General features: G+C 43.3%; 2 protein-coding genes across 3 annotated transcripts in view; one reads left to right on the forward strand and one right to left on the reverse strand.

Moving 5' to 3' along the window:
* The window catches only part of LOC126183439 (calpain-A), a 642,654-nt gene extending 635,909 nt beyond the window's left edge, over positions 1–6,745 (reverse strand). For both annotated transcript variants that reach the window (XM_049925446.1, XM_049925430.1), the window contains exon 1: positions 6,629–6,745. In XM_049925446.1, the coding sequence (XP_049781403.1) occupies positions 6,629–6,720 (92 nt within the window). In that variant the 5' untranslated portion in view covers positions 6,721–6,745. The remainder of the gene's footprint in view (positions 1–6,628) is intronic.
* Positions 1–22,668, forward strand: part of LOC126183463 (transmembrane channel-like protein 7) — a 175,669-nt gene that overhangs the window by 47,979 nt on the left and 105,022 nt on the right. The gene's annotated exons all lie outside the window — the stretch shown is intronic.

Consider the following 22,668-nt stretch of genomic DNA (forward strand, 5'->3'; position numbering starts at 1 on the left):
AAAGTGAAGAAAAAACAGTAAACTTAATTTTTGCATTGTACCTCTTCCACCTGTATGACTGTCAAGAGCTCAGATGGTAAACCAGTCCTAAGCAATGAAGGGAAAGCCGAAATGTGGAAGGAGTGTATAGAAGACCAATACGAGGGTGATGTATTTGAAGGCAATATTATGGAAGTGGAAGAGGATGTAGATGAAGATGAGATGGGAGATATGATGCTACATGAAGAATTTGACAGAGCAATCAAAGTCCTAAGTTGAAACAAGGCCCCGAGAGTAGACAACATTCCGTTAGAACTACTGATAGCCTTGGAAGAGCCAGCCATGACAAAACTCTTTCGTCTGGTGGGCAAGATGTATTAGACAGGCGAAATACCTCCATACTTCAAGAAGAATATAATAATTCCAATTCCAAATAAAGCAGGTGCTGACAGGTGTGAAAATTAACGATCTATAATTTCATAAGTCATGGTTGCAGAACACTAACACGAATTCCTTACAGACGAATGGCAAAACTGGAGGAAGCCGACCTCGGGGAAGATCAGTTTGGATTCCATAGAAATGTAGAAATACACGAGGCAATACTGATCCTACGACATATCTTAGAAAATAGTTTAAGGAAAGACAAACCTACGTTTCTAGAATTTGTAGACTTAGAGAAAGTTTTTAATGATGGTGACTGGAACACTCTCTTTCAAATTCTGAAGGTGGCATGGGTAAAATACAGGGAGCGAAAGGCTATTTACAATTTTTACAGAAACCAGAGGGCAGTTATAAGAGTCAAGGGGCACGAAAGGGAAGCAGTGGTTGAGAAGGGAGTGAGACATGGTTGCAGCTTATCCCCGATTTTATTCAATACAGGGCGTTTCAAAAAGAAAGAGCAGATTTCAAACATTTATTTCTCAAAAACTACAAATGATAGAAACACAATTCCAACGGTCCTTCACTCAATATGAGTACCAAATGTTACACAACAAATATCAAAACTGTACCTCAATATGAGCACCATTTATTACACGACAAATATCAAACCGGTATCTCATTTCTTGCCACACACGACGCAACTGGTCTTTAGTTACCGAATTCACGGCCGCAACAATTCGATGTCGTACCTCTTGAAGAGTAGCGGGCATAGGTGGGACATAAACACAGTCCTTTATGTACCCCCACAAATAAAAATCGCAGGGAGTAAGGTCTGGTGACCTGGGAGGCCACAGACGATGACATTGATCTTGTGCTCCTGCTCTTCCAATCCACCGTCCTGGAATGGTGTTATTTAGGTACCGTCGTACAGGTTCAGAGAAGTGTGGTGGGGCGCCATCTTGCATGAAGATGAAGTGATTTGAATCTTCCTGAAGTTGAGGAAATAGCCAGTTTTCTAACATGTCCAGGTAAATGGTTCCTGTGATAGTTTTCTCCATGAAAAAGAAAGGTCCATAAACTTTGTTTACCGAAATTGCACAAAAGACGTTAACCTTTGGTGAGTCTCTTTCATGTTGAATAACGTCCCTCGGAGTTTCACTCGCCCAAATTCGTACGTTATGCCGATTAACTTTACCAGAAATGTGAAACGTTGATTCATCTGAAAAAATTAATCGTTCGGCAAAATTGTCCTCTTCCATGTCCTGTAGAATTGCAGTTGAAAATTCGAACCTTTTGTTGTGGTCGTCAGGACGCAATGCTTGCAATAACTGCAGTTTGTACGGCTTCATGTGCAGACGGTTACTCAGAACGCGCCATACCGTTGTTTTAGACATGTTTAGTTCGTGACTTGCCCGTGTCGTGGATTTTCTAGGGCTCCTTTCGTAAGCTGCACGGACACGCTCGACATTTTCATCCGATGTGCGTGGACGACCCGTGCTTTTTCGCTTGCAGATGCAACCATCTTCTACGAATCTGTGATGCCACTCATAAATTTGCTTATGACGAGGCGGCTGTTTGTTGAATTGACGGCGGAATGCACGTTGCACACCAACAATGGACTCTAACTTTGCAAATTGCAGCACACAAAATGATCGTTCCTGTGGTGTCGTCGCCATTTTCCTACAAACAAACGCCAGCGCCACTGCGGATTTGCATGGAACTTCTGCGCGGACCATTGAAAAACTTTGAACCTTTCTCTGACAAGAAACGTTTGAATTGTGTTTCTATCATTTGTAGTTTTTGAGAAATAAATGTTTGAAATCTGCTCTTTCTTTTTGAAACGCCCTGTATGTACATTGAACAAGCAATAAAGGAAACAAAAGAAAAATTTGGAGTAGGAATTAAAATCCAAAGAGAATAAATAAAAACCTTAAGGTTTGCCGATGACATTGTAATTCTGTCAGAGACAGCAAAGGACTTTGAAGAACAGTTGAACGGAATGGACACTGTCTTAAAAGGATATAAGACGAACATCAACAAAAGCAAAACGAGGATACTGGAAAGTAGTCGAATTAAATCAGGTGATGGTGAGGGAATAAGATTGGGAAATGCGACACTTAACGTAGTAGATGAGTTTTGCTATTTGGGCAGCAAAATAACTGATTGTTGTCGAATTAGAGAGGATATAAAATGTAGACCGGCGATGGAAAGGAAAGCGTTTCTGAAGAAGAGAAATTTGTTAACATCGAGTATAGATTTAAGTGTCAGGAAGAAAGTATTTGTATGGAGTGTAGCCATGTATGAATGTGAAACATGGACGATCAACTGTTTAGACAAGAACAGAATAGAAGCTTTGTAAATGTGGTGTTTCAAAGAATGCTGAAGATTAGATGGTTGGATCATGATACTGAATAGAATTGGGGAGAAGAGGAATTTGTGGCACAACTTGACTAGAAGAAGGGATCGGTTGGTAGGACATGTTCTGAGGCATCAAGGGATCACCAATTTAGTGCCAGAGGGAAGCGAAGAGGGTACAAATCGTAGGAGACCAAGAGATAAATACGCTAAGCAGATTCAGAAGGATGTAGGTTGCAGTAGTTACTCGGTTATGAAGAGGCTTGAACATAATTGAGTAGCATGGGGAGCTGCATCAAACAGTCTTTGGACTAAATATCACGACGACAACAACAACAACAACAACATGTGCCCCTTAAAGAAAAGCAATGATTTTGTTAAAATCTATTTATTCACAAAGCCACTCTTTCCTGAACGTACTTGAACAGAATTCACTAATGAATTTTCTGTTATTGAGCTTTTGTACTTTCTGCCGAATCTCATACGTCTTATTCTTACAGTTGGGGCCATCAGAATCATTTGCTACACAATTTGCCAACGGACTTTCTGTGATTGAATAACTTTCTTAGGATCTGACTCCCTTCTTCTTTCTCACTCCATCTCTTTCGCTTTGGCTAATCAAACTTAGAAAGAGGCTATTAACGAAAGACACTCAAGACTTGATCGGACTAGAGTTTCATCTCATTCCCTACCATCCTCGCATTGAACCTCTATCTGGCAACTGCTTCATTACTTGATTTGTGTGATAATATCTCCTTAAATATCGCCAGATGAATAATACTTGTTTGATGCTTGTGATTCGTTCCTCTGACTGACTAAGTGATGACGACGGAATCAAACAATAGCGGACCTTTCCGCCTATTTGAATGTTTTACGTTAAATTTAGTCAGTATACGGATGTTTGAATACAGTTGTGGCTACCAAATAAGTATTGCACAGCCCCATGAGACCTTAAGTGAACAGAAGGTCTTAGTAATAACGACGCTGATTTAGTCTGTTGGCCATGAAAGATCTGACATCCCGCTGATGTCATTTGTGTTCAAAAACACTGCACTGAAAGAATGAAAACTGATGAGCGAGTGTATCTGTTAAAGTTTTGAGACTGGCTGCTTGTCTGTTTGTTCTAAAGTTATATGAAGGCCATGATGTAACAGTGTCTGAGAACAGCATCGATGTTATTACCTATTTAGTAGTCGCCTATAATGCACTCCACTGGTTAATCTATTCTCTAAAAACCAGCCCAAATGAAGAGTAAAATTCTTGTCAAGCCTCCCTGTGCGTCAGTAATTTAGATAGCAGGTATATTTGCAGTAATGCAACGCTTGTGTAATAGCATCTACCCGATTGTTATGCAAACAACGCTGCGAACTCTAATTTATTTAAAATTTAAATAAGCTGCTCTTTGCTCATTTTTATTGATAATGTGCGAATATTTAAGTTTGTTTATTACAATCACGATGAAACGATAGGTACGAGAAATATTCTTTCACGCTTATAGCTACGTGAATTGCGAGATTTCGCAACAGGATGAGTAATGTCAACATCCTAAGCGTTCCGTCATCAAGGTTAAGATTTACAAGGGAGGAGAGCTTTCTCTGACGTAAATGCTGGTAGTATTCTCTGCATGTACAGTGTCAAGAAGCATGGCCGAGTCCGTATTATGAGACTACAAGATTTCCCGCTGAAACCCCGACACTTGGCCTCTACGAGAAAGAGAGCTTCGCTTTTCTGACAGCAAACCAAGAACATCTGCTTATTCACCAGTCTCTTTCAACGTATCGCTCTCGTCTTACAGCCCACTGTTGCAAACTGTGTTCATAAATGAATGTAGTACGGTGTAGACAGATATTGTACAAACTCTTACCTCACGTCCGTAGTTCTGGGAAAGAACTGTAACAAAGCAACATACAGGTTTTCCTTCACTGTCATCTCCTAAAATCATCTGTTTACAAATCGAGAGTCACGTTACCAATAAATTTTAGACTAATGAATTAAAAATGCAAAGGCTCTCTAAGAAATCATCTTGCGTTATTTGAGTCAGAGAACTACAGATGCGGCACGGTTGGTAATTGGTGTTTACTGAGAGCTCCCCTCATCTTTATGTATGGTCTCTGTGATTTTCCTAATGCTCTACGAAGGTCTGTCGAAGTGTGGTACCGGCAGTGCAGATTTAGACAGAAACAACGACGTACAAGAAGTGGAAATGTCGTAGAGTAGAAAGGCTGAAATTAGCAATAAATCGTGAAGTATGTGACACATGTATTTAAAATGATCTCACATGCTCACATCCTTCAGCAGCATCTAATTCAGAAGACATACATCACAGCTGAGGGAAAGAAATGTGGTAATGCAACAGAATGTTGTCTGTTGCTGGTAAACTGGAACTGAAGGATCATAAAGCCTAGTTTGGTGACATTTCGTTACAGTTGTATTGAATTCCTGTTTATAATTCTGTCACAAAATCTTGTGTTCTTCGTTTCTACTCATCATGTCCCCGTATCAAAATATCCAGTTGGATGTGGACGGGGTATAGTACCTTCGCATCTTATAACGAGCAGTCGTTAGCATATCGGAGGTCGTACGTATGCTCTGGTGTGCAAGATGGTGAAATAGTTTCGAATGCGAAATTAGATTAGATACTATTTTTGTTCCATACATACGCAGTGAGGACGCACTCAAGGATATAGGAAATGTCACAAAAGAAGAGTACATAATACATGTGCGAGAGTAGACTTTTCCGGCGTATAATACTGATGAAAAGCTCTCGGATCTCCTGCCGGATGCCAGCGTTAAGATAACGCGACGTTTCGACGAGTGTCGTACTCACATCTTCTGGCAAAATTCGAAGATAAAAATGATGAGTATAACACTAGTCGAAACGTTGCGACATCTTAACGCTGCCGTCCGGCTGGAAACCAGAGAACTTTTGTCTGTATATTATACATATACGAAAAAAGATGCTAATATCCCTTTCCCAGATCGTACGTGAAATGGTTCTCACTGACGTGGAATAAATCAAAAAATATTAAACAAATTTTCATTTAAGAGGTAACAATAAACTCGCCAAAAATCGTGTAAATAAACAATATATTAACGTGCATATGTTGATTCTTAGGCTAGCACCAAACAGAAAAATTAGTTTACAACACTTACTTTCATTGTGTACTGAAGATGTGCTAAAGTCAGATTTTATGTAAGACTTATTTGATATTATTAATGCTATATACATCAATCGGTTTAGTAAGAAACTCGTCAATGGAGTAAAAGAAGTTGGCTACCATTAATTTCTTGAGGCTCCCCTAAAAGTGAACTTTATTAGTAGCTAAACTTTTTACGACTGCTGACAAGTTATTGAAAACGCGTGTTTCTGAATAATGGGTACATTTCCGGACCAAAGTAAGTGACTTACATCTTTATGAAGATTATTCTTATTTAGAGTATTGATTCAGTGTGTGTGGTGTTGGTTTAGAAAAAAATGGATATAATATTAATCATGACAAACTTCATAAAGGAATAAACGTATTGGAAAGTAGTAGAGATCCTTAAACAAGCCTATGCAGAACGTTCTCGAGTTGACCAGCAAAGAATTCGTATTACACTCTTTTGGACTTGGAAATGTTAGCTTGGCTGCATGCATTACCTCAGAAATTGACCCTGTAAGACATTACGGAATGAAAGTAGGCGAAGTGTTCTAACTTTTTTGTTTTTATATTATTTAATAGAAAGTAAACAGAAATTTTTGTTACTTTGTGATATATGTGCCCCAAAGTTGCCCTGGTACTAGGGTGAAGAAGCGGTTGTAGAATGTAGTCTAGTTTTCTGGTAATGTGTGCTGTGATGATTAAGCATTACCGACAAAACGGGATGCTACGGTGTGATTGTAGAAGGTTTGCAGTGCAGCGGAAGTACACACCTGCTCCGGCGGAAGTGGTCGAGGTGGTTGCGGATGAGGTCCGCGGGCGAGTCGTGGAAGTAGTGGTGGTAGTAGTGTCCCGAGCCCGGCATGGCGGCAGATGTGGCGGCTGAGGAGACGCGCCGAGCACTGAACACTTTTAGACACGGCGCCGCTGCCGCCGCCGGCGCTACGCTGGCAGAGCGGCGCTGAAAGCTGGTCGTCGCCGCAGGGACGCCCGCCCGCCACAGCGGCTGCGAGCACTCCAGCCACAACACATTTTGTTAGGACTTTTCAGTGAAATTGTGTTTTTGTTAAGTTGGTACGAATTGTACCCCCTCCTTTTTCTTGTACCTTTGTCTCACATCATTGGGGGTCGGCATGGGTACCAATGCATCTCGCAAAGTTAATTATAGAGGTAGTCGTTACCCTTCCTGTCGGCACCCCATTACTCTCTGGGATGGAATGTGTGCACTCCAATGCTCTGCGTTTAGTCTGTTTCATGTGAAAGTGTGTGAAAGTTTTCTTAATGTTTGGGAAGCGTGTAACTCAGGCGGGGCTTGGGTATCAGCCCGGTATTCACCTAGTCGGACGTGGAAAAGCGCCTAAAAACCGCATGCAGGTTGGCCAGCACACCATTTATCATCGTTCATCCGCCTGGCAAATTCGATCCCGCGCCGGTACAACTCTCCGGAAGAGGTGCTTTCTACATCTACATCTACTTCTACATGATTACTCTGCAATTCACATTTAAGTGCTTGGCAAAGGGTTCATCGAACCACAATCATACTATCTCTCTACCATTCCACTCTCGAACAGCCCGCGGGAAAAACGAACACCTAAACCTTTCTGTTCGAGCTCTGATTTCTCTTATTTTATTTTGATGATCATTCCTACCTATGTAGGTTGGACTCAACAAAATATTTTCGCATTCGGAAGAGAAAGTTGATGACTGAAATTTCGTAAATAGATCTCGCCGCGACGGAAAACGTCTTTACTTTGATGACTTCCATCCCAACTCGCGTATCATATCTGCCACGCTCTCTCCCCCATTACGTGATAATACAAAACGAGCTGCCCTTTTTTGCACCCTTTCGATGTCCTCCGTCAATCCCACATGGTAAGGATCCCACACCGCGGAGGAATATTCTAACAGAGGACGACCGAGTGTAGTGTAAGCTGTGTCTTTAGTGGACTTGTTGCATCTTCTAAGTGTCCTGCCAATGAAACGCAACCTTTGGCTCGCCTTCCCCACAATATTATCTATGTGGTCTTTCCAACTGAAATTGTTCGTAATATTAACACCCAGATACTTAGTTGAATTGACAGCCTTGAGAATTGTACTATTTATCGAGTAATCGAATTCCAACGGATTTCTTTTGGAACTCATGTGGATCACCTCACACTTTTCGTTATTTAGCGTCAACTGCCACCTGCCACACCATACAGCAATCTTTTCTAAATCGCTTTGCAACTGATACTGGTCTTCGGATGACCTTACTAGACAGTAAATTACAGCATCATCTGCGAACAACCGAAGAGAAATGCTCAGATTGTCACCCAGGTCATTTATATAGATCACGAACAGCAGAGGTCCCAGGACGCTTCCCTGGGGAACACTTGATATCACTTCAGTTTTACTCGATGATTTGCCGTCTATTACTACGAACTGCGACCTTCCTGACAGGAAATCACGAATCCAGTCGCACATCTGAGACGATACCCCATAGGCCCGTTAGCTTGATTAGAAGTTTAACACGCGCTACTGTCCGGGCGATTTAAATTGGTACGAGGTACACAATAACATAGGATACTTTCCATTGTTATTGGTGGTTCTTCCCGTTCCAGTCGCGTATGGGGCGCGAGAAAAGACTGACCGGTCAAATTTCTCTGCATGTGCTGTAACTAGTCTAAGCTTCAATCACGTCTTCGCCGTCCCTGTGGGAGATGTAAGTATCTTTGGCACATTCCTAGATTCCTTAAGGCTGGTCCTTGAAACTTTGTAAGTAGACTTCAAGGGAATAGTCTGCATCTATTATTCAAGCGTCTGCCAGTACAGTTTTTTTCAGCATCTCCGTGACATTCTCCTGTCTACACAAACCTGTAATCATTCATGCTGCCCTGCTTTATATACCTTGAATATCCCCTGTTAGTCTGATTTGGAGCGGGTCACTCATCTTTGAGCGATATTCTAGGATGGGTGTTTCAAAAACGTTCACAGGACTACATTGTCCACACGAATTATGGCTCTGAGCACTATGGGACTTAACATCTATGGGCATCAGTCCCCTAGAACTTAGAACTACTTAAACCTAACTAACCTAAGGACAGCACACAACACCCAGCCATCACGAGGCAGAGAAAATCCCTGACCCCGCCGGGAATCGAACCCGGGAACCCGTGCGTGGGAAGCGTGAACGCTACCGCACGACCACGAAATGCGGGCCCACACGAATTAAGTCAGAAACTTGAGGTAAATGTTAAGTTCCACGTAGGACTATAAAATTTTTATTTTCAAAAGGACGGTCCGATTTTATTAGGGTATGTATCTCTCACACGCATGCACATACTGTCTCTCGGTACTTTTTATAATTAAGTTTAGGGTCTAAGTTTTCATTTACCTTTGAGACATGTTCCATCGATGAGGCAACTCATAATACAGAAAGGCCCTTGCATGGAGGTGTTCCTGAATTGCACGTGCTGAAACGGAGAACGCAAGACGCCTTTCGTTGTCGTGTTCTTGCCGTCTCGACTTGACGCACATTGGATGCGAAACGAGCGGTCGAGTGAGATAGCTGCAGCAGCTACGTGAACCGACAACTTACAACTGACACCACAGTAAGCTTTTAATTTCAGTGCTTATTCTATCTTTTCGATAAACGTTCCAAGCCTTGCTAAATATTTCCGTATAATGTGAAATTTAAAATTTTCCCGGCGAACTAAACATTCAAAAGGATTTCGGGCTTGCAGTGAGTCGTCGTTAGCTTCCATATCGTGGACGAAGGCTAACGACGACCGGCTGCAAGCCCGAAATCCTTTTGAATGTTTCCGTATAGCTTACACCTACTTTTCTGAGAATTTCGAACACCTTGTACCATTTTACGTTGTCTAACACTTTCTCTAGGTCGAGAAGTCCTATGAACGCTTTATCTTCTGTATTTAACATCGGAATTCTTCTTACACTTTTAATGTTGACACCTTTTCTTTTAACTTCACCGAAGGTATTCTTCACTTTGCTATATGTGGGATGGAAAGAGAAAAGGGACCTCTTGCTACAAAAAATGTTCTATAGTGTCTAAAATAGTCATTTTCTTTTTTTTATTACGATGGGTTATTTCATTCCGTACACGCCATTATCTGTTTGAAGTTTGTTTGAATTTAACAGAAGTCAATAATATCATTAAAAGTAGACGATATCGGTCTTCTGAAAGCGGACCTCTTGTAATTATGGGGAAATAACACTGGCCTGACAAAAGGCCCCTTTTCAAAATCTCGTAGCTGTGCATACAGTGCTTCAAAAAATAGCGTCTCCTATATTTTAGAGGCATTTTAAGAAACTTCTTTTGTATAAAAGAAGTAGATTTTGTTATTACAATAAAGCCAAACAAGACAACTGGTGCTTTTTATGTTAGAGTTATAAATACCTACGGATGTTGCCAATTTGAAATGGTCATGACATCAAATAAAATTACCAATACTTCACAAAAAGGGAACTTCACAGGGTTCACTAATTTCTCTCAATTTGGGGCCAATTTACTTGGTTTTAAACTTAAGTACACTGCAATGTTCTGTAGATCTGAAGCGTGTAACAACATAATATGTTGCGTCAGCTTAAAAAACCTTGTACCATCAGGCAAAGGGTAATATATACGCAGAATTTGTTTCCCAAATAAGTCCAATTAATCAATGGTAATAAAGTGAAACTTAAAAGCTCATTATGTCAAAACACGTCTTTTCCATCACAAATATTCAGCTTGTCATAACTCACTCAAAGTTAGACATAGAAATCTATTTTTAAAAATAACTTTTTGAGAATTCAGTGCTGAACTTAAAAATTACAGTAACCTAAAATCCAAAATTTTCTACAAGAGGTCCCTTTCCGCTTTTCGTTTCACATATGCTGAATCAGTCCTTCCAGTGAGCATTTCTTGTAAGTTTCTTCAGATACTTCCTGTAGCCATCTTGCTTTAGTTTTCCGGCACTTTCTGTTTATTTCATTCCTCAGTGACAATAAGTTGCTGTGTTCTTGTCTGCTACCGAGCATTTTTGTGCTTCTCCCATCGATCTACTGAAGTACTTCTTCTGTTGCCCAAGATTTCTTCGCAGTTACCTTCGCTGTACTTACATTTGTCTGTGACTACCCATTTTAAAGATGTCCATTTTTCTTCAACTGGACTGTGAATTGTGGTACTCATTATGGCAGGAGCTACACGCAATCTTCGTGTCAACTTCACAGGTGGCAAATACTTTTTGATGTGTGTGTGTGTGTGTGTGTGTGTGTGTGTGTGTGTGTGTGTGTGGTGCTTTGCACAATATGGTGACGTGCAAATTATGTAAGTGCTGCATATATTTTGGAATATTTGAAAAATACAATCCTGCAACTTCGCAACAAAATCGCGCGGCATTCTCGATGGCACCAACACACCAAGAATATTTCGCCACACTGGAAGAATAAAAATCGAAAACTGACGATCATGTAAAGCTTATCTTGCAAATCACGTGAACAGCCGTCTGATGATGAACTTCTCAGTTCGAAGCCGGTTACGGCCTATTTACTTAAATAAATAGCAGTATTAATAGTGGCTGGTTGCTGTCTTCTTCTTTGTAAGAATCAGCCTGCATTAATTGTACACAGCCACGGTCTCACTATGTCAGTATTAGTCAAAATAATATATTTTATCCGCCGACTTCGGAGAAGCGACTTCAGTTAAAATGTGTTCCTTGTGCGGGAATATACACTCCTGGAAATTGAAATAAGAACACCGTGAATTCATTGTCCCAGGAAGGGGAAACTTTATTGACACATTCCTGGGGTCAGATACATCACATGATCCCACTGACAGAACCACAGGCACATAGACACAGGCAACAGAGCATGCACAATGTCGGCACTAGTACAGTGTATATCCACCTTTCGCAGCAATGCAGGCTGCTATTCTCCCATGGAGACGATCGTAGAGATGCTGGATGTAGTCCTGTGGAACGGCTTGCCATGCCATTTCCACCTGGCGCCTCAGTTGGACCAGCGTTCGTGCTGGACGTGCAGACCGCGTGAGACGACGCTTCATCCAGTCCCAAACATGCTCAATGGGGGACAGATCCGGAGATCTTGCTGGCCAGGGTAGTTGACTTACACCTTCTAGAGCACGTTGCGTGGCACGGGATACATGCGGACGTGCATTGTCCTGTTGGAACAGCAAGTTCCCTTGCCGGTCTAGGAATGGTAGAACGATGGGTTCGATGACGGTTTGGATGTACCGTGCACTATTCAGTGTCTCCTCGTCGATCACCAGTGATGTACGGCCAGTGTAGGAGATCGCTCCCCACACCATGATGCCGGGTGTTGGCCCTGTGTGCCTCGGTCGTATGCAGTCCTGATTGTGGCGCTCACCTGCATGGCGCCAAACACGCATACGACCATCATTGGCACCAAGGCAGAAGCGACTCTCATCGCTGAAGACGACACGTCTCCATTCGTCCCTCCATTCACGCCTGTCGCGACACCACTGGAGGCGGGCTGCACGATGTTGGGGCGTGAGCGGAAGACGGCCTAACGGTGTGCGGGACCGTAGCCCAGCTTCATGGAGACGGTTGCGAATGGTCCTCGCCGATACCCCAGGAGCAACAGTGTCCCTAATTTGCTGGGAAGTGGCGGTGCGGTACCCTACGGCACTGCGTAGGATCCTACGGTCTTGGCGTGCATCCGTGCGTCGCTGCGGTCCGGTCCCAGGTCGACGGGCACGTGCACCTTCCGCCGACCACTGGCGACAACATCGATGTACTGTGGAGACCTCACGCCCCACGTGTTGAGCAATTCGGCGGTACGTCCACCCGGCCTCCCGCATGCCCACTATACGCCCTCGCTCAAAGTCCGTCAACTGCACATACGGTTCACGTCCACGCTGTCGCGGCATGCTACCAGTGTTAAAGACTGCGATGGAGCTCCGTATGCCACAGCAAACTGGCTGACACTGACGGCGGCGGTGCACAAATGCTGCGCAGCTAGCGCCATTCGACGGCCAACACCGCGGTTCCTGGTGTGTCCGCTGTGCCGTGCGTGTGATCATTGCTTGTACAGCCCTCTCGCAGTGTCCGGAGCAAGTATGGTGGGTCTGACACACCGGTGTCAATGTGTTCTATTTTCCATTTCCAGGAGTGTACATAATCTATATAGGAGTGCAGTTAGTAGACTCATGGTTGACGATGAATGGAAGTTTGGGTTTAGCCGTGAAACGAACTCGGATAGACTAACAAGGGAACCTCCCCATCGCACCCCCCTCAGATTTGGCATAGTGGATAGGCCTTGAAAAACTGAACACAGATCAATCGAGAAAACAGGAAGAAGTTTTGTGGAAATATGAAAAAAATTAGCAAAATATACAAACTGGGTAGTCCATGTGCAAGATAACCAACATCAAGGCCCCTTGTGTTAAGAAGTGCCGTGGTCCCGTGGTTAGCGTGAGCAACTGCGGAAAGAGAGGTTCTTGGTTCAATTCTTCCCTCAGGTGAACATTTTAACTTCCTTATTTTCGCAATGTTATGATCTGTCCGTTCGTTCATTGACGTCTCTGTTCACTGTAATAAGTTTAGTGTCTGTGTTTTGTGACCGCACCGCAAAACCGTGCGATTAGTGGACGAAATGACGTGCCTCTCCAATGCGAACCGAAAACATTTGGTCGCAAGGTCATAGGTCAACCGATTCCTCCACAGGAAAACACGTCTGATATATTGCATACGACACTGGTGACGGCATGTGCGTCACATGACAGGAATATGTTGTCGACCGACCTGACTTGTACACTTGGCGAATGGTTAAAAAGATTCTTCTACCTTGCCCAATTTAGGTTTTCTTGTGGATGTGATAATCACTCCCAAAAAAGTGATGAAAACATAAGTGTTTGTCACGGACGGACGGACAGATAATAATTGTCTGAAAATAAAAAATCAAACATTTCACTCGAGGGAAGACTTGAACCAAGGACCTCTCGTGCCCCATCTGCTCACGCTAACCACGGGACCACGGCGCTCCTGAGCTCACATTCTCCTTGATGTTGGTATCTTGCGCATGGACTACTCAGTTTGTATATTTTGCTTATTTTTTTCATAGTTCCACACAACTTCTTCCTGTTTTCTCGATTGATCTGTGTTCAGTTTTTCAAGGCCTATCTACTGTGCCAACTTACAACAAAATCTGAGGGGGGTGCGATGGGGAGGTTCCCTTGTAAGTACAAAGCGACCGCTCGCAAAAAGCGAGAAATCAGCGTTCGAGTCCCAGTCTAGCATAAATTTGCATTGTCGTCATTCCGTTATACAGCAGACGATTGTCTATAATCGCAACTGCGAATACATTTAATGTATTATTTACAACGCCTGTAGTCGCCACAGTGCCTGCTCCTTCGAACATTCATACATGTCTGGAGGAGATTGCATCGTACTTTTGAACAGCACAGGCACTGCAATATACTATCCAAATGCAAAGATATACAGTTTCGAACAAACGGCTTGTATTTCGTTATTGTTATGGTTCTATTTCATAGCAAAGTTATTTTTCATTCTTCGTATTTTTTGAGATTTGCTCTTCCATTCCCTTCAACGGTTGAATGTAAGCTTAGACACGTTTGCTGGTGTACAAGTGGTACAAACCTACAAAACTTTTTTGAACCATTTATGTTGTAGCAGCTATGGTAAGAAATCGAATCCAGGTGGGAAGTCCGCCAATCGTTAATGGTAGTCACAATGAACCTTCAAACACTATAATGTAAAACAAATGTAAAAAAAACCATAACTTGAAAAATACTAGAAGTAGAGCATGTTGGTTTGTTATAAAACTTTTACAGCTACATTTACATCTACAAAGATATTCCGTAAGCCACCGCACGGTGCGTGGCGAAGGGCACCGTGTACCACTACTAGTTAATATCCTTTCCTGTACCATTCGCAAACAGAACGGGGGAAAAACGACTATCTGTGTGGCTCCGTATGAGCAGTAATTTCTCGTATCGTATCTTCGTAATCTCTACGCACAATGTATGATGGCGACAGTAGAATCGTTTGACAGTCAGCTTCAAATGCCGGTTCTCCAAATTTTCTCAGTAGTGTTTCTCGAAAAGAACGTCACCTTCCCTCCAGGAATTCCCATTTGTGTTCCCGAAACATCTCTGTAACACTTACGTATTGTTCGAATCTACCGGTAACAAATCTAGCCGCCCGCTTCTGAATTGATTCGATGTCTTCCGTTAACCCGACCTGGTATGGATCCCAAACACTCGAGCAGTACCCAAGAATAGGTCGCACCAGCGTCATATATGCGCTTTCCTTTACGGGTGAACCATTCTTTCCTTAAATTTTCCCAAGAAACCAAAATCGACCGTTCGGCTTTCCTTCTACAACTTTCACATGCACGTTCCATTTCATATCGCTTTGCAACGTTACGCCCAGATATTTGAACGAAGTGACGGTGTCAAGCAGGACACCAGTACAGCTGTAGTCAAACATTACAGGTTTGTTAATCCTACTCATCCGCATTAACTTATATTTTTCCGCATTTAGAGCTACCTGCCATTGTCTGAGTCGTCTTGTTCTTACAGTCACTCAATTTTGACACCTTACCACACACCACTGCGTTACCAGCAAACAGCCGCAGACTGCTGCCCACCCTGTCCTCCAAATCATTTATGTATACAGAGAACAACAGAGGTCCTGTCACACTTCCCTGGGGCACTCCTGGCGGTATCCTTGTCTCTGATGAACACTCGCCGTCGAGGACAACGTACTAGATTCTATTGCGTAAGAAGTCTTCGAGCCACTCACATAATCGTGAATTTATTCCATGTGCCCGTCAAGAAACAGCTGAAAGATCTGAAAGCAAATAAATCACCAGGTCCGGACGGAATAGCATTTCGGTTTTACAAAGGGTACTCTACGGCATTGGCCCTTTACTTGGTCTGCATTTATCGTGAATCTCTAGCCCAGCACGAAGTCCCAAGTGACCGGAAAAAAGCGTAGGTGACTCCAGTACATAAGAAGGGTAAAAGAACGGACATGCAAAATTAGAGACCGATACCCCTAACCTTGATTTGCTGACAGTACAATACCCCTAACTTTGATTTGCTACAGAATCCCTGAACATATTCTCAGTTCAGATATATTAAACTTACTTGTGACTGAGAAGCTTATGTCCATGAATCATCACGATTTTAGAAAGCATCGCTCGTGCGAAATTCAGCTTGCCCTGCCCTCACATGATATACTGCGAAATGAAGGGTAACAGACAGATTCCATATTTCTGGATTCACAGAAAGCATTTGATTCGGTGCCCCATTGCAGGCACGCGTGCCCTACCCGTTGCTCGTAGAACATCAAGGCGATGTTCGGGTCACCATTGCAGAATCAACACTTCAGGTTGTTTTACAGATTCGTGTTCCTAGGGTACCAATTTTAAATGCGAACGTTTTAGGTTAGGCTTTAACGTGACTGTTACTGACATCGAATGGAACAACAAGTTTACCGTTGCCGGTCACTACGATTGGTAACAGTAAACTTGTTGTTTCATTCGGAGGGTAGCAGTGTCATTGCTGATGTTGTGTGCATGTGATCCTTCACTTAACCGCACAAAAAGGAATCGAGTTGTGTGACATCGAGAGGTCGTGGGGACCATGCGATGGGACCACTCAGCATGCAGCACTTGGTCAAACTCCAATGTTGCGTTGTTGCACTGTCATGCTGGAAGACGATGGACGGCTGCAGCCTTTGCGCTGTGGTACTAGGAACTGTTCGTCTATGTCGAAATAAATATTTCCCATTATGATTTTCTCTGCGATGAGAGATGGGTCTATCAAGCATTAAGCTTTGGGCTATCACGAATGGTTCATTTTGTTGTGTGGGTTTTCGGAGCCTAAATCCTAACGTTGTAGCGGTTCTCATGTCCAGGAATTTGAAATGTGATTTCATTTGCAAAAGGCACTTTTTTCAGATAGTTATTGCCTGCATCTAAGGAGGTCAGCATGGAACATGCAAATGCATGCTGCAGAGGACAGTCGTATTGCTGCAGTGCTTGGACCATTTGCACTTTCGCTGCAAAAAGGTGTAATTGGTTACATAACACTTTATGAACAGTTGATCTTAACAGTGGAATAAAGCTGAAGTCAGCGTAATCTGCGATATTGCCAAATTTATTTAAGATGGCGGTTCTTCCTGTGCAGTCCATCCACCTCTTCTCTGGGGGGGGGGGGGCAATGCTACATTGTTAACGTCGCCACCACCGCTCCTCCTCCCTCCCCCACTTTCCCTTCCCCATTTCCCGTCTCCCTCATTCCCTCCCCCCACTTGTAAACTGATGGGAGAAAGCCTCAGTCTGTGCTGAAGTACTAGAGAGGAAGTTCATAAGGTACTGTCCTGAGAACTGTTCACACTGCTGTGTGTGTTTTCCTGCTGGAACAATTTTCTAAATTTGGAGAGGGAAACCCCATTAACAATAAACCTACAGCCTTGGTGCTTTAAATTCAAATAAACACAACTACTAAAAATCGGTGGGACAATGGAAACACACTTTCGTGAAAAACGTATCTAATAACATGAAATGGGTGCTAAGTTCGAGCAATATATTGTTAATTTATTTAAAATTAATTAAGTTAATCAATTAAATTGCTGGAAAACGTGTTCAGTTGACGAGATGTTGGTGTTGGACAGGGAAGAGTTTAATAACTCTATTACCTGTAAGGATACAGCTGAGAACTGTGTCCATAGTTTCATATTTGTTGTTGGAAAGATGATACAATGAATGAACGTAGGGGGAATACTTTTCAACAGATAATGGTGAGGCAGCAGGATGGAGTGAGAATGCATGTCACAATCCAAAGAGGCCATTGCCTATGCTGGCACTGTTCATTTTTTTCTGTTGCCAGTCAATCCACAGTGCAGGAGACAACTTTTCCTACTCAGCTTCCTACACCGAATGAACCAGGGGTGCTTGCCTTGGTGTGTGAGGCTCGACTGATGATGCTTAAAATGGGTTTTGTTCCCATCTTTGATCGCGTGTGTGTATATGTACACGCGCAGTGTGCCCTGGTCCAGAATATGAATCGAAATTAGTGGGAAACTGTCGTACAGTTGCTAGTGGAAGAACTGCCTCCTACCTATCCGCAAGAGTATACCTACTGAGGAGCTTGTACGCACGTACATGGTAAGAAGATATAGGACAACAAACTGTCACTGAACTGTAGGAAGAATTGCCTCCTACCGATCTGCAAGTGAAACTTCTGCTCAGGAAGTTGTACAAACATACATGCATGGTAAGAGGGATCTCTCTGCGTATCATCGACGACAGATTAGAATACGCCTGGAAAACCAGTGTCCCAACCTATCGGAGGAGGAGAGGGAGGGAAGAAAGAAGACAGCAAGGGAGGTAAGCTGATTAGTCTGTATCCACACATTGAGGTGAACACACATGCACTGCCACCACTCTCTCCTGGCGAGATCTTTTGGGGTTGCTTTTTGCAGTAGTTCTATAAATACAACGATTTTTCTCAATTCCCATTGCGTATGTCGCATTATGGTCTGCTGTTTACGAGTGGTGGTTTTTTCATGGCAATTTCGACGTGTAATTAGAGCAGTAAAGCATTTTCCATCAGGTGAGGTAGCGTGTATTGGCCTTCCTACACTTCAGTGATTGTTGGCTGCCCTATCCCTCCTTATATTGTATATATGTGTATGTGTACAAGTTTCCCAGCAGCTGTAGACTTGTAGATCATTAGGGGGCAGCTGTTCCTAGACTTCAGTGATAATTTGCTGCCCTGTCCCTTTTGACCATATATGTATGTGTGTGTACAAGTTCCTCTACAGCTCTACACTTGTATATTGGTAGCAGGCAGCTCTTCCTACACTTCAGTGACAGTTTTCTGTCCTATACCTGTAGCGTGCATTCCAGTGACCACAAACCACCACTATTTGCGACTTCAGTGGTGTAAGGCGAGAGCTCATTGGGATGCAGGGTGGACGCCTGTCGCGTTTTCTGATGGAAACCGGTTGTGCCTCGGTGCCTGTGATGGGCGCGTGTTGCTGAGGAGGACGCCAGTTGACGGTGTGCTTGTTAGGCTCACTGGACCTACACCCGGAGTTATGGTCCAGGTGTGATTTCTTATGACAGTAGGAGCACTCTCGTCATTATCTAACGCACCCTGACTCTTGATTTGTACGTCAGTCTGGTGATTCTACCTGTTGTCTTTGCTATTGGTGAACAGCACTCCAGAGGGCATTTTCCAACAAGAAAACTGTCGCCGACATACCGCAGTTGTAACCCAGTATACTCTACAAGTGCCGACATGATGCCTTGGCCTGCTCATCACCAGACCTGTCTCCAATCGAGTATATATATATATATATATATATATATATATATATATATATATATATATAAGAGAGAGAGAGAGAGAGAGAGAGAGAGAGAGAGAGAGAGAGAGAGGACACCATCGGGCAACTACGCCACCGTCATCCACAGAATTAGGAGTCTCTGTATTGACCGACCAAGTGCAACAGACATGGAACTACATCCGACTAACTGACATCTGGCACGTGTACAACACGATGCACGCACGTTTGGATGCTTGCATTCAACGTTCTGGGTCCGCAGCTCGTGTCTAGTGGTTAGCATTGCTACCTCTGGATCACGGGGTTCAGGATTCGATCCCCGGCCGGGTTGGGTATTTTCTCTACCCAAGAACTGAGTATTTGTGTTGTCCTCATCATTTCATTATCATCATCATCATCATTACCGGCAGTGGCTAGATTGGACTGCGTAAAAGATTGGACCGTGAAAAAATTGGGGCTTTGTACGGGCGCTGATGACCGCGCGGTTGGGCGCCGCACACACCAAACATCGTCATTATCAACGTTCTGGTGCTTACACCGCTCATTAATGTACCAGCATTTCACATTTGATATGGCTTACATCGGCCTTACATTAACCTGCGATCTTGCAGTGTTAATCACTTACACAGGGTGTTACAAAAAGGTACGGCCAAACTTTCAGGAAACATTCCTCACACACAAAGAAAGAAAATATGTTATGTGGACATGTGTCCGGAAACACTTACTTTCCATCTTAGAGCTAATTGTATTACTTCTCTTCAAATCACATTAATCATGGAACAGAACGTACCAGCGTGACTTCAAACACTTTGTTACAGGAAACGTTCAAAATGTCCTCCGTTAGCGAGGATACATGCATCCACCCTCCGCCGCATGGAATCCCTGATGCGCTGATGCAGCCCTGGAGAATGGCGTATTGTATCACAGCCGTCTACAATACGAGCACGAAGAGTCTCTACATTTGGTACCAGGGTTGCGTAGACAAGAGCTTTCAAATACCCCCATAAATGAAAGTCAAGAGGGTTGAGGTCAGGAGAGCGTGGAGGCCATGGAATTGGTCCGCCTCTACCAATCCATCGGTCACCGAATCTGTTGTTGAGAAGCGCACGAACACTTTGACTGAAATGTGCAGGAGCTCCATCGTGCATGAACCACATGTTGTGTCGTACTTGTAAAGGCACATGTTCTAGCAGCACAGGTAGAGTATCCCGTATGAAATCATGATAACGTGCTCCATTGAGCGTAGGTGGAAGAAGATGGGGACCAATCAAGACATCACCAACAATGCCTGCCCAAACGTTCACAGAAAATCTGTGTTGATGACGTGATTGCACAATTGCGTGCGGATTCTCGTCAGCCCACACATGTTGACTGTGAAAATTTACAGTTTGATCACGTTGGAATGAAGCCTCATCCGTAAAGAGAACATTTGCACTGAAATGAGGATTGACACATTGTTGGATGAACCATTCGCAGAAGTGTACCCGTGGAGGCCAATCAGCTTACCTGATAGTGCCTGCACACGTTGTACATGGTACGGAAACAACAGGTTCTCCCGTAGCACTCTCCATACAGTGACGTGGTCAACGTTACCTTGTACAGCAGCAACTTCTCTGACGCTGACATTAGGGTTATCGTCAACTGCACGAAGAATTGCCTCGTCTATTGCAGGTGTCCTCGTCGTTCTAGGTCTTCCCCAGTAGCGAGTCATAGGCTGGAATGTTCCGTGCTCCCTAAGACGTCGATCAATTGCTTCGAACGTCTTCCTGTCGGGACACCTTCGTTCTGGAAACTTGTCTCGATACAAACGTACCGCGCCACGGCTATTGGCCCGTGCTAATCCATACATCAAATGGGCATCTGCCAACTCCGCATTTGTAAACATTGCACTGACTGCAAAACCACGTTCGTGATGAACACTAACCTGTTGATACTACGTACTGATGTGCTTGATGCTAGTACTGTAGAGCAATGAGTAGCATGTCAACACAAGCACCGAAGTCAACATTACCTTCCTTCAGTTGGGACAACTGGCGGTGAATCGAGGAAGTACAGTACATACTGACGAAACTAAAATGAGCTCTAACATGGAAATTAATCGTTTCCGGACACATGTCCACATAACATCTTTTCTTTATTTGTGTGTGAGGAATGTTTCCTGAAAGTTTGGCCGTACTTTTTTGTAACACCCTGTATGTTACTTAGACAAATGTACTCCCGAAATGTCATTACCATGCATAAATTATTTTTGATGTTGCGATTATTTTTCCGTCAGTGTAAATGTATGTTTTCTCTGATAATCTGTTTAGGTTGTCAGTATTTCCTTCTGAAGAAGACGTTTTTAAAAACGTTGAAACCATGGTCAAAGACTTTAAGTAAACCTTCCATTTTGTAAATAGTTGTCTGTTTATTGTTTCTTCAAAAACATTGCGTCTTACAGTTTTCGTTTCTGGAAACCCAGAATCTACTCTGTAGAAATCAACATGGATTCCGGAAACAGCGATCGTGTGAGACCCAACTCGCATTATTTGTTCATGAGACCCAGACAATATTAGATACAGGCTCCCAGGTAGATGCCATTTTCCTTGACTTCCGAACGGCGTTCGGTGCAGTTCCGCACTGTCGCCTGATAAACAAAGTAAGTGCCTACCGAATATCAGACCAGCTGTGTGGCTGGATTGAAGAGTTTTTAGCAAACAGAACACAGTATGTTGTTCTCAATGGAGAGAGGTCTACAGACGTTAAAGTAACCTCTGGCGTGCCATAGGGAAGTGTTATGGGACCATTGCTTTTCACAATATATATAAATAACCTAGTAGATAGTGTCGGAAGTTCCATGCGGCTTTTCGTGGATGATGCTGTAGTATACAGAGAAGTTGCAGCATTAGAAAACTGCAGCGAAATGCAGGAACATCTGCAGCGAATAGGCACTTGGTGCAGGGAGTGGCAACTGACCCTTAACATAGACAAATGTAATGTATTGCGAATACATAGAAAGAAGGATCCTTTATTGTATGATTATATGATAGAGGAACAAACACTGGCAGCAGTTACTTCTGTAAAATATCTGGGAGTATGCGTGCGGAACGATTTGAAGTGGAATGATCATATAAAATTAATTGTTGGTAAGGCGGGTGCCAGGTTGAGATTCATTAGGAGAGTCCTTAGAAAATGTAGTCCACCAACAAAGGAGGTGGCTTACAAAACACTCGTTCGACCTATACTTGAGTATTGCTCATCAGTGTGGGATCCGTACCAGATCGGGTTGACGGAGGAGATAGAGAAGATCCAAAGAAGAGCGGCGCGTTTCGTCACAGGGTTATTTGGTAACCGTGATAGCGTTACGGAGATGTTTAACAAACTCAAGTGGCAGACTCTGCAAGAGAGGCGCTCTGCATCGCGGTGTAGCTTTCTGTCCAGGTTTCGAGAGGATGCGTTTCTCGATGAGGTATCGAATATATTGCTTATACCTACAG

The sequence above is a fragment of the Schistocerca cancellata genome, chromosome 1, assembly GCF_023864275.1.
Source record: "Schistocerca cancellata isolate TAMUIC-IGC-003103 chromosome 1, iqSchCanc2.1, whole genome shotgun sequence".
NCBI lineage: Eukaryota > Metazoa > Arthropoda > Insecta > Orthoptera > Acrididae > Schistocerca > Schistocerca cancellata.